The sequence below is a fragment of the Penaeus chinensis genome, chromosome 29, assembly GCF_019202785.1.
Source record: "Penaeus chinensis breed Huanghai No. 1 chromosome 29, ASM1920278v2, whole genome shotgun sequence".
Classification (NCBI taxonomy): Eukaryota; Metazoa; Arthropoda; class Malacostraca; order Decapoda; family Penaeidae; genus Penaeus; species Penaeus chinensis.
The window spans coordinates 8,088,110-8,100,609 of record NC_061847.1 but is presented as its reverse complement, the minus strand read 5'-3'; the positions used below and the strand labels follow the sequence as shown (position 1 = coordinate 8,100,609).

Below are 12,500 nucleotides of genomic sequence, written 5' to 3'. Positions count from 1 at the left end.
CTACTTACACAAATATATATAAATATATATAAATAACTATATAAAATCAGAGAAATAACGGATTATCAGTCAACAGAGTGGATCACTGGTATTGATTTTATTAGAAATTATTATTTTTATTATTTAAAAACTGGTCGTACGAATTTTATTTAAAAAAGGGAAAAGAGGCCACTTAGCATATGTCGACTTGTTCTTCAGCATCGTTTGGAGGCAAGCTCGCAGAAAAGGAGAGAAACTGTATTCTAAAATGAAAGGACGACCCTGGCCGAAGGTTTTATCGATGTGTGACCAGAGTGCTCAGGGGCAAAATTTTTCATGCGGCTACAAGGTTTATTGGTGATGAATATGCTCGTGTGACCGCGTTTTTAGGGAAAGATGTATTGGATATTTTTGTTTAGTGTGATGTTAGGGCAGTGACCGAGGATTAGGAAACTATGATATCAAAGAGTGGGTCAAAGAAAAAAAAAAAAAAAAAAAATTTTTTTTTACTAAAGACGGTTGTACTGTGAATAGCTTGTTGCGAAATCCAGAAATTTCAACATCTCAACTATTCAAAGTTCTGCAGTACCTCAATTTCAACAAATGCTTGTCTTGAAATCGTATATCCGTTTTATTCTAGGAGCGCTGGAAATTTGTATCTAGAAAAAGACCAGAATTAATAAGATTCCTAAGTATCCCATCAACACTTTGAAAAAGAGGCCAATACGATACTTGCAATATATATTTTTTTATTAGTGTGGACTGTCCATGTTCTATATAATGGCGCAAATACACACAAACCAAGCAAAAACAAACAAAATTGCCAGAAGAGAGTTAATGACGCAATCGCTTACTGAGGTGGATGGAGAAGGAAAAAAAAGCCACACAATATGGTGCTTTAAGGAAAATGAATTGAATATATCAGCAGGTCAAACCGTATGCCTATTTTTTACTTTTCTTTTTGTTTTGAGGAAAACACTTGGTAATTCTAGTAAATAATAACAAAGGACTTTGATATTGGAGGGTTCATTGAAAGATTGATAATGAATCGTGGATACATTTACCATCAAATCCGCTGATATATTTGATATTATGAAAACATCCACATCCACACATGCACACACATTAGCACAAATAAACACCTGAAAACATTAACTACAGTATAATTTTTGAATAGTGAAAACATATAAATTACATCATACACTAAAGTAATATTAAAAGATGAATTCGGTGGGACTTCCGTGATCCTGGAAAAAACACACATAAACATATATACATATAAGTATGCATATATATTTATATGTAGATATAAATATAAAAACACATACACCCACATAACTATCTATATCTATATATAAATATAAATGTAAGTGCTACCATGAATGTATATATCTATATACATTTGTGGGTGTATATGTATCTATATATCTCTCTATCTAAATGTGTATGTATTTGTATGTGTATATAAGTGTTATTTGTATGTATCTATATTTTGTCTCTTTTTATATACTGTATATACAAGCACATATTTATCTTTATATGTAGGCTATATATATACATATATGTATATATATGTATATATATGTATATATATGTATATACATGTATATATATGTACATGTGTATATATATATGTACATGTGTATGTATATATATACATATACATATGTATATATACATGTATATATATTAATCTAAATATGTATGATTTGTAAAATAAAACAAGGCTTACGGTCCTGATCGCTGAGACTTCTTCGAAGGCACTCGGTTTTCCCTCAATGTAGCTGCAGTGTCAACGGCATCTTGCATCTTGCTTTACTCTTCCTAGAAACCCAACTACTTTTTTCTTCATTGTCTGATAGATCAATGTTGCATTAACTGGCAACTGCAACTTCCCTGAGAGAAAATCAAGTATAAATACTGACACGATGCAGTCTGGGCATCAGTTCTTAAGCAAAGAGAACTGAGCATGATGAAGAACCATCGGTCTCTGGTAGGTATAACAGTGCTTTCTTTTTTGAAAGCATTTATATTTTCTGGAATAACATTTTTTTTTCAATACACTGAACGCAAAATTGACGTTCCAATAAACAATAACACCCACCCAAGAAGGAAATGGATGAATTAAACAGAAAATTCTTTCTCCATGAATATTTGTCAGATCGCCTCCGCGGCCGCGATGGCGCTGCTGTGCCTGGCAGTGGCCGAGCCCGTCCCTTACGGCGGCGGACGGAAAGGCCACGGCGGGTCCGGGTCTAGCTTTGGCAGTGGAGTCGGGGGTGGAGGAAGAGGAGCTGGTGGATCAGGCTTCGGTAGTGGAGGAAGTGGTTCCAGTTCCGGTGGATCAGGCTTCGGAAGTGGAGGAAGTGGCTCCAGCTCCAGTGGATCAGGCTTCGGAAGTGGAGGACTGGGCTCCAGCACTGGTGGATCAAGCTTCGGAAGTGGAGGACTGGGATCCAGCACTGGTGGATCAGGTTTTGGAAGTGGAGGGTCAGGATTAGGGGGTGCCGGTAGTGGCTCTAGTGGATTTGGATCAGGCTCTGGGAGTGGAGGATTAGGTGGATCAGGTTACAGCGGCAGTGGAAGCAGCTCCTTTGGCAGTGGAGTTCTTGGAGGAACTGGTGGAAGCCTTGGTGGTGGCAGCACTTTTGGCTCCACTGGTGGACTTGGTGAAAGTGGAGGCGTTGGTGGCAGCAGTGGCGGCTTTGGAGGCAGTGGTGGAGTTGGTGGCAGCCATGGAAGTGGTGGAAGCCTTGGAGGTGGCAGCAGTTTCGGTTCCAGCGGAGGCCTTGGAGGCAGCGGCACTTTTGTCTCCTCTGGTGGACTTGGTGGCAGTGGAGGTCTTGGAGGCAGCGGCACTTTTGGCTCCACTGGTGGTTTTGGAGGCAGCAGTGGAGTTGGTGGCAGCAGTAATGGCTTCGGAGGAAGCAGTGGCAGTGGCCTGGGTAGTTCTTCAGGCGCAAGGTAAGATAAACATTGTATGTTTTCACTGGGTTTCCTTCTCGAGCAATATGTGTATAAATGTTCCTTTCTTCTTTTCTCTAGTGTTTTCAATCCTTATTGTTAAATAGAACTTTAGTATACATGACAGTCGATGGGAAATCAATGTTTATGACTGGGTTTTTACTTAGTTATTGATTAAGTTATCTATTGATTTATTTCTTAATTTATCTATTTATTATCTTTGACGGTTCTTCTTTCATTGTACAGCAAAGGCGGAAGCGGCCACCTTAGCACCAGTTACGGCGTTCCTAATTAGTACATGAAATGGGGAACTGACTCAACCGGGAATACTATGCTGTTCTGTGTATTTAGATGTACACAGCCACATGTGCACATTTGTCAATAATAATTGGCTACCAACAATAAAATGTTGATGCGACAGTAATGATTAATTTTCCATGAAACCGAATGATAACATACACAAGTTGAATATAAAGACGAAAGTTAGAAAAAAAATGTTGATTAATATAGATAGGGTTTATATCTGTTTCAGCAATCCATTGACAGTGAAAAGAAATGCAAAACTAACGTTTTTGCTCTGAAAATATGATTATTCAAATCAAACTCAGATAGAAAGGAAGTAATATATTAAATAAATGAATGAATAGAAAAACGTATATTTATATAAAGTCAGAAAAATAACATTAGCAATCAATAGAGTGGATCATTGGGATTGTTTTAATGGAATTTTTTTTCTTTCTTTGCGGGGGGGGGGGGGGGGGCACAGGAGTCTTATATAAAAGAAATAGAATTTTTTTTTTTTGCATACACTGATTCACCGTCTGATGAATATCATTTGGAAACGAAACGAAAAGCAGAGAAACTGTATTCTAAATGAAAGGATGGTCCTGGCGATGCGCACGAGTAGAATTTGTTGGTGATAAATATGTATTGGATTATTCTGTTTAGTGTTAGGGCAATGACTGAGAGGTAGGAACTGTATGGGCCATAGAAAAAAGTTATATCTGGTGTTTGTATTATACTGCAGCAAATAAAGGATATTTTGCTCTCTGGTTTTCTCTATTAATTAAAGACGGTTGTTCTGTGAATAGTTTGTTTCTGAATCTAGAGATTTGTAGATGAGAATGTGGAAAGCATAACTAAATTCTTACAATTATGCGAAATTCTGCAGTGCCTCAATATCACCAAATGCTTGTCTTGAAATCATGTATCCGTTTTGGTTGTGTAAATAGTTCATATTAAAGTCGATCTAGGAATACTGGAAAGGCCTAGGCGCATTTTAGGATCAACTTTGTTATCCAGAAGAAGACTAGTATTAATAAGATTCCCAAGTGTCCCATCAACATTTATAAAAGAGATCAATCACAATACAACTCTTGCAATATTCTTTATATTAGTAAGGGCTGTCTATATTCCTTATGACGCAAATACACGCAAACCCCCCCCCCAAAAAAAAAAAAAAAAAAAAAAAAAAATTGCCAAAAGAGAGTTTGTGAAGCAATCGCCTTCTGTGGTGGATGGAGGAAAAAAAAAAAAAAAAAAAAAAAACACAATATGACTTTGTGGCAGTGGAGGAATTGGTAGCAGCAGTGGTAGTTTTGGAGGCAGCAGTGGAGTCGGTGGAAGCAGTAGTGGCTTTGGAGAAAGGAGAGGAGTTGGAGGCAGTGGAGGAGTCGGTGGCTGCAGTGGTGGGTTTGGAGGCAGCGGCCTGAGTGGTTCTGCAGACGCAAGGTAAGCAAACAATTATTATATATAATGTTTCACTGGGTTTTCTTCTTGATTAATGCATGTATAAGTTTCTTTCTTCTTTGCTCTAGTGTTTTCAATCTTCATTTTTGAATAGACAGTATACATGCAAGTGGGAAATCATAGTTTGTGTTTTCTGCTTACTTTTTTATCTAATCATCTAGTTATTCAACTCTTAATTTCTCTATTTATTTACTTTTGACGGTTGTTCTTTCCTTTTAGAGCAAAGGCGGGAGCGGCCACCCTTAGCACCAGTAACGACGTATTTAATTATTACATGAAACAGGGGACTGATTCAACAGGGAATGCTATTAATGTTCTGCGTATGTCGAGGTACACATAACATGAGCACATGTAAGAACGGGAGCTATAATTGGCTACCAACAATAAAATGTTGATGCATCAGTAATGATTCAATATCCGCGGAATCTAATAATAATGGCGAACAAATTTAAAATAAAGACGAAAGTTTAAAAAAAAATAATATTGATTGATGTTGATGTGGTTTATATCTGTTTCAGCAACTTATTAACAATGAAAGACAAACATAGCTACAAAGGTAGTAAAATATTTAATAAATTAATAAAGTTAATGAATAGCTAAATAAATATGGAGAAGTGGCAGATTATCATCTAACAGAGTGGATCACTGATATTGATTTTATTAGGAATAATGAATATATAAATATATCAGTAGCTACCTAAATACATTTGTGGGTGCAAATGTACTTGTATCTATTTATACAAGGAGATGGAGATGTGCAAGTATATCTATATGTATATATAAGTGTATATGTATGTGTCTGTGTGCGTATGTATGTTTATATCTGAATCTATCTATATAGAAAAATAGATATGTGCATGTATTTGTTTGTGTATATAAGTGTATGTGTGTCTGTATCTCTGTTATATATCTCTATTAATACACTCTACATACATACATATCTGTAAGTGTATATTTATGTATATATATGAGTACACACATATATTCATCTACATAAATCATGGCTTGCGGTCTCCATTGCTGAGGCTTCTTTGAAGGCACTCTTTTTTCCTTCATTGATGCTGCAGTGTCATCGGCATTTTGTATCTTGCTTTATTCTTATTAAAAAAATGAAGTACATTTTTTTCTTCACTGTCTGACGTCTCGATGTTGCATTAACTGGAAACATCCCTGAGAGAAATTCAAGTATAAATATTGACATGATGCAGTCTGGGCATCTGCTCTTGAGCAAGGAGAACTGAGCATGATGAAGAACCATCGGTCTGTGGTAGGTGTAACTGTGCATTTCTGAAAGTTCTTATATTTTCTAAAATAAGATTTGGGTTATTACACTGTAAACGAAGACTTGACATTCTAAATAAATCCTAACACCCTCCTAAGATAGCAATGGATGAAGTGAATAGAAAATTCTTTCCTCATGACTATTTGTCAGATCGCCGCCTCTTCCGCGATGGCGCTGCTGTGCCTGGCCGTGGCCGACCCCGTCCCTTACGGCGGCGGACGGAAAGAACACGGCGGCGGACGGAAAGGACACGGCGAGTCCGGGTCTAGCTTTGGCTGTGGAGGAGTCGGGGGTGGGGGAAGAGGAGCAGATGCTTCGGTAGTGGAGGAAGTGGCTCTAGTTCCGGTGGATCAGGCTTCGGAAGTGGAAGACTGGGATCCAGCACTGGTAGATCAGGTTTTGGAAGTGGAGGGTCAGGATTAGGAGGTGCCGGCAGTGGCTCTAGTGGATTTGGATCAGGCTCTGGGAGTGGAGGATTAGGTGGATCAGGTTACAGCGACAGTGGAAGCAGCTCCTTTGGCAGTGGAGTTGTAGGCAGTGGAGATCTTGGAGGAGCTGGTGGAATCCTTGGTGGTGGCAGCACTTTTGGCTCCACTGGTGGACTTTGTGGCAGTTGAGGCGTTGGTGGCAGCAGTGGCAGCAGCACCTTCCGCACTGGCGCAAGGTAAGCTAAATAAATAGCTTTTTACTCTGGCTATTCTTCACGAATGCACCTTTCATTATTTCTTTTCATCTATTCTGCTTATCTAATCATATACAAATAAGCAAGACATTAATGCTAATTTGAAACACAGTAACTGCGGATTCTTTCCTAACGAATTAATTTATGTTTAACGGTTCGCCTTTTCTCTCACAGCAAAGGCGCGAGCGGCCACCTCAGCACCAGTTACGGTGTACCTAATTAGAACATGAAACGGGGAATTGCCTGCACCGAAAAGGGTTTTGCTACTCTGAGTGTGTCGATGTACACTTCTGTATGTGTACATATGTAAACATGACATGCAATTGGCTACCAACAATAAAATGCTGATGCATCAGTAATAACTCAATTTCCCTGGAAAGCAAAGTAGGGAGTTTGAGAAAATTAATGTATATAAATGTGGTTAACTTCTGTTTCACCAAATCATTAGCAAGGAAATAGAAAATTAAGGTTTACATTGCTCCGAATACTATATTATCCAAAAATTCATGATTAGATAAATAAATAGATGTTAATAAACAGAATTAACAAATTATCTTTTCCATCGACAGAGTGGATCATTGATATAAACTAGGTTAGAAATTAAAACATTTCTTTATTAGGAGTGGTCACATGACCGTTTTATTACCCAAACTGCACTCTACATGAAATGATGGCCCAAGGCGATGGTTTTACCGTCATATGACCAGGGTCGCATGGGACGAGCAGTATATTGCACGCGGCTGCAAAATTTGTTGATGAATACGCTCGTGAGTCTTTTGGGAACGATATATATTAGATATTTCTGTTTAGTGCATATATACATATATACATGTATGCCTATATATCTATCTGCCTGTCTGTCTATCATATATAAATATATGATATATATACATATATATGTATACATATATGTATACATATGTATATATATGTATATACATGCGTATTATATGTATGTATATGTATATATATGTATATACATATATGTATGTACATATATATATGCATATATATACATATATATATATATATATATATATATATATATATGTGCATGTATGTATATATATGTATATATATAAATATATATAAATATATATAAATATATACATACTTATGTATACATGTTATATATACGTGTATATGTATAGATATACATATGTATATATATATGTATATATATAGACATATAGATATACATACATATGTATATATACACATGTATATTTACATATGTATATATATATATATACATATGAATATATACATATGTATATATACATATATACATACATGTATATATTAATTTAATTATATATTATACATATATATATATATATATATATATATATATAGAGAGAGAGAGAGAGAGAGAGGTGGCTGATCTCTCGGAGGTGAGAATATCTAGCAGCAGCACAATCAGTATGGGTGGGTACATCTACTGCTGGTCGGGCCGTGGTGATGGTCATCACCTCCAGGGAGTAGCCATAGTCATCTCCAGCAGACTTCAACCCTCGGTAGTTGAGGTAACACCAGTTGATGAGCATATTATGGCATTGAGACTGAAGTATGCTTTTGGCTTCGTGCCTGTTATTGTTGTGTATGCTCCTACCGATGTGAAAGGAGCGGTCTATGCTAAATTCACATTCAAGGCAGTCAGTTATCATCGGTGAGACATTCAGATTGTTCTGGGCGACCTCAATGCGGTATCCGGCTGTGATCGAGGTGGCTAGAAGATGTGTGATGGCCCCCATGGCTTGGGAGTTGAGCCCAGCAGCGAGAACAGCCTCGTTCTCCGGGACTTTGCTAGGTCCCAGGGGATTGAGGATTGATGACTCCTGGTATCAGTGCTCCAACCTGGACCCACATTCTTGTCAGCACTCGCTGGAGGATCCTTCAGAATTGCAGGGTTTACTAGAGTGCCGAGTAACTACCCTACGGGTCCTCTTCAAAGCTCCGTCCCTCCAATGGCCACTCTAGAGTGCTTCACTTGGACAGACTGAGGGAGGAGGAGTGTACCCGTGGATTCGCCACTTCAGTCTCTGATCGATTCACAGAACTTGAAAACCTAATTGACCCAGTTGCTCTGTGGGAGTCCTTCAAGCGCAAAACGCTCGAAGCAGCGCAGGAGTCCACTGGCGAATGCCCGAGGGCAATAAAGAATTTCATCTCCTTGGAGACATTTGAGGCCAATGAAGCATTTCGCATAGCTCGGCCGAATAGCAATTAGGACTTGCGCCCTCCTTGCAGATGACTGCAGTCCACTCAGTGGATGGATGGATGATCTTTTATATATATATATATATTCATATATATTTATATAGATAGATACAGATATGGAGAAATATATATATATATATATATATATACATATATTTATATTCACACACACATACAAACACACATAGTAATATATATTCTTATATTTATATGTATTTAAATGATCATATATACATATGTAAATATATGCGTATATGTATACATATAAATATATTTTCATATATATATGAATATATATATATATATATGTATACATATACATATATATATATATATATATGAATATATATATATATATATATATGAAAATACATTCATATATAGAGATTTAGATATGGATGTGTGTGTGTGTGTGTGTGTAGAGATATATTTCCTTTTACAAATATATATATATATATATATATAGTATTTTTCTTTTTACATACATACACATATATGTCTGTGTGTGTGTTTGTACATCTTTTTATTTTTAGAAATTATGGACAAGGTATATATATATATGTAGTGTACGGCTGCGCACTCGCCGACACTAAGGCCGATCTCGCCAGGACTAACATCGTCCTCGGGCGCCAAGTGGTTGAGACCGGGTCTTTACCATGCCACATGCGTGCCTCCTCTACCACGGAACAAAGGACGTGGGGAACTCTGCGATGCTGCCATTGACTTGAATGAGACGTCCCGGGCACCCGCACGGGGCTGGTGCTGCACCCGCCATTCGCGCCTCGCCCACGTGACTCTAGTGCGACTTCATAAGCCGTCACCAAAGCCATACGAGCCGCCAAAGAGTGTTAAGAACTTATGTGAACATGGTTATAAAAATAACCAAAGAACGTATTTTAAACCAAGTCTCGTTACTTGGATGGCGATGAAGTCTCCGAGAAAGTCCGATTCCGTAAATAAATTCGGCCCGAAATGCACAGTTTTCGCGTAAACTGTGCATTACCAGTTTTTTTTCTAGCTATCCTTTTCTTTATTTATTTTTAAAAATATATTCTATCTCTTCGGCGACGCTTCCGAAGTGTCAATATAACCCCTGAAGAGAGTAATGGTCGTTACATATTTTGTTTGTTTTTCCTCTCCTTCTCTTTTCATGGTTGTTCGGGTCCTGTGGATTGTTTAGACTACCGAACTATCGGGTTGGTCTTCCGATGCTTTGCGTTTCTTCCTCTTTTCGCGCCATGTTTAGGGCATGGCCTGAGGGGTCTTTTTCGGATATAAATACCCATGGTTTTGTGAGAGATGACAGTTCGGTCCTGACTTCTATGGTGAACAGTGATTCCGCTCTCGGTGTTTGTGCTCGCTTTGGATTTACCTCGCTTCGCGCCAGGATTGACGAATTCGTGTTTTTCGCAAGCTAAGTATAATGTTATGGTTGTGTGTAGGAGACACCTGGTCTCTGCTGGACTTTGCCGTGTGATATGCTGTATTACTATTTGCAGGGTGCACTCTCTTCCACGAAATCCCAAAGCAGCACTTTGATTTCACAAAGGGTCAGAGCATAAAAGGGACCACTTCACATAGAAAGGACACTGCTTAAGGATCCGTACCTCCAGTGTGCGATTTAATGTTGCAAACTAAGTTATTACTTATTTTTGTTTGTTTGTGTGTTTGTTTTTTGTTTTTGTGCAAGTTGTTCAATAAATATCATACCGTCATAGAACTTTCGCTCTGTCCCAGTCAGAAAAACAAATGACATCTGTGGTAAGTTCTGGTTCTGACTAAAGCTGAATGCTTAACGTTCTTGGGCTTGGGTCTCCCAAACAGCACATTGCTGGTTACTCTATCTCGCAACCCTGAAAGGCTGTGAAATAGCTAGATGAGTATATTAGGCTGATATTCTAGAATAGCTCTTAACTTTTGCTATACCTGGGTTCCCACTTCCAGCAGGTGGATGCTCAAACCGAGGGGAAGAGGAAGAATTCTATGATCTTGCATTTTCCTTCCATACACATCCACGCAGACGCTCAGCCTACGCTATCTCCCTTTTCACATTTACACACTAACATTCAGCACACATATTCTGTATTTTCCTTCCACCTCTTCTCATACAACAATCACACCCCATACACAACATACACGGTTCCCGAACCTACCCATCGGGTGGTGGCAGTGTGCCGTAGGCCTGGAACCTTACATCTGTTCACTGCAGACGAATCTTTTCTTGAACAATTTTTATATTCTCGGTCGAGCCCAAACTCAACCAGACACATACAAATCTACTTGGTCTACGCCCCGCTACAATATATATATATATATAAATATATATACACATATATATTTATAGATACAGATTTGTATATACATGTGTGTGTGTGTGTGTGTGTGCATATTTTTTTACGATTCAGAAACATATGGGCAACTCATATTAGTATCATATGCCACTTCCACACCTTAACCCTCGGCATGTGTATTTATCCTTACATGCTGTTATGATATTAGCCAATCGGTCGCGGGTTCATGTACTATCCACTGTAGTTATTTGTGCAATGTGTTGCACACAAATGGGTCCACTGGTGCTAAGTCACAAAACAATTAAATGATTGAAGTATTCTTTGGTTTCTTAATTATTAATTGTATTATTATAATAATGTTCTTACAATACAGATAACATTAAGAGACAGAAAATAATATTTCGTAAATCAAGGAAAAGTGTAAACAGATGGGATAGGTAGAACTGATACATATACGCGATTTAATGATGCCCAAGTCAACATCGACTGATGGTGGCCATGTCATATATATATATATATATATATATATTTACATATATATACTTATATAAATCAATAAATAAATATGTATATACTTACATATATGTATATATATATATATATATATATATATATATATATAATTTAATATATGTGTGTGTGTGTGTGTGTTAAACACGCTTGTAGACATTCATCTTTCCTTATGTATGTGTATAATGCATTAGGTGTTATATCAATCAATAACTATAGTCAACCAATCATTTATTTGCGAGACACAGAACTAACAAAATAAGACAAAAACTTCCGAAGAAAAGCGAATTTAAAAAACAAGCAAGTTTTTAAGTTTGCATTTATCGAAAGTGCTTTGCAAAGGGCCTGAAGAGGAGCTCGAAATTACGCTGAGTAATGAGAGCTAGAGGTTTTGACGAGAAGCTCTCTTCAGAAAAGTTTGGCCGTGTCGAGTGTCGAGGTTGCCTAAGCGCTTGGCAGGCCATAGCTGGTGCTAAGGCCGCTACCGTGCCCGCCACTGCCGCTGCCGCCAAAGCTGCCGCTTCCGCTGCCGCACTGCCGCTGCCGCCACTCCCGAAGCCGCCACTGCCGCCACTTCCGAAGCCGCTGCCACTGCCGCTGCCGCCACTTCCGAAGCCGCCACTGCCGCCAAAACTGCCGCTACCGCCTGTGCCGAAGCCGCTGCCACTGCCGCTGACGCCACTTCCGAAGCCGCTACCGCTGCCGCCACTGCCGCCAAAACTGCCGCTGCCGCCACTACCGCCTGTGCCGAAGCCGCTTCCACTTCCACTTGAACCTCCGTGACTGCCACTGCCTCATCATCATCATCCTCATCACCATCACC

At 38.6% G+C, this 12,500-nt stretch overlaps 3 protein-coding genes across 3 annotated transcripts; all 3 read left to right on the top strand.

Moving 5' to 3' along the window:
* Window positions 1-1,880: 1,880 nt before the first annotated feature.
* Window positions 1,881-5,983, top strand: LOC125040358 (glycine-rich cell wall structural protein-like). Its single transcript, XM_047634913.1, has 5 exons — window positions 1,881-1,972; window positions 2,141-2,943; window positions 4,531-4,674; window positions 4,912-5,012; window positions 5,901-5,983. The coding sequence occupies exons 1-5, from the start codon at window positions 1,949-1,951 to the stop codon at window positions 5,981-5,983; spliced, it is 1,155 nt and encodes a 384-aa protein (XP_047490869.1). The 5' UTR covers window positions 1,881-1,948.
* Window positions 5,984-6,142: 159 nt separating this feature from the next.
* Window positions 6,143-6,591, top strand: LOC125040357 (glycine-rich cell wall structural protein 2-like). Its single transcript, XM_047634912.1, has 2 exons — window positions 6,143-6,237; window positions 6,315-6,591. Exons 1-2 carry the CDS (start codon window positions 6,143-6,145, stop codon window positions 6,589-6,591), a joined length of 372 nt encoding a protein of 123 aa, XP_047490868.1.
* Window positions 6,592-10,114: 3,523 nt separating this feature from the next.
* LOC125040356 (ice-structuring protein 4-like) lies at window positions 10,115-12,467 on the top strand. The gene is made up of 2 exons (XM_047634910.1): window positions 10,115-10,223; window positions 12,155-12,467. Exons 1-2 carry the CDS (start codon window positions 10,115-10,117, stop codon window positions 12,448-12,450), a joined length of 405 nt encoding a protein of 134 aa, XP_047490866.1. The 3' UTR covers window positions 12,451-12,467.
* The last annotated feature ends 33 nt before the right edge of the window (window positions 12,468-12,500 follow it).

Excerpts from the sequence above, each read along its gene's own strand:
- LOC125040358 (XM_047634913.1), top strand. The coding sequence starts at position 1,949 with ATGATGAAGAACCATCGGTCTCTG. Across the intron at positions 2,944-4,530 it reads GGTAGTTCTTCAGGCGCAAG|CAGTGGTAGTTTTGGAGGCA; the intron begins GTAAGATAAACA and ends AATTGGTAGCAG. Across the intron at positions 4,675-4,911 it reads AGTGGTTCTGCAGACGCAAG|AGCAAAGGCGGGAGCGGCCA; the intron begins GTAAGCAAACAA and ends CTTTCCTTTTAG.
- LOC125040357 (XM_047634912.1), top strand. The coding sequence starts at position 6,143 with ATGGCGCTGCTGTGCCTGGCCGTGGCCGACCCCGTCCCTTACGGCGGC. Across the intron at positions 6,238-6,314 it reads AAAGGACACGGCGAGTCCGG|TTCCGGTGGATCAGGCTTCG; the intron begins GTCTAGCTTTGG and ends AAGTGGCTCTAG.
- LOC125040356 (XM_047634910.1), top strand. The coding sequence starts at position 10,115 with ATGTTTAGGGCATGGCCTGAGGGGTCTTTTTCGGATATAAATACCCAT. Across the intron at positions 10,224-12,154 it reads GAACAGTGATTCCGCTCTCG|GCCGCTACCGTGCCCGCCAC; the intron begins GTGTTTGTGCTC and ends GCTGGTGCTAAG.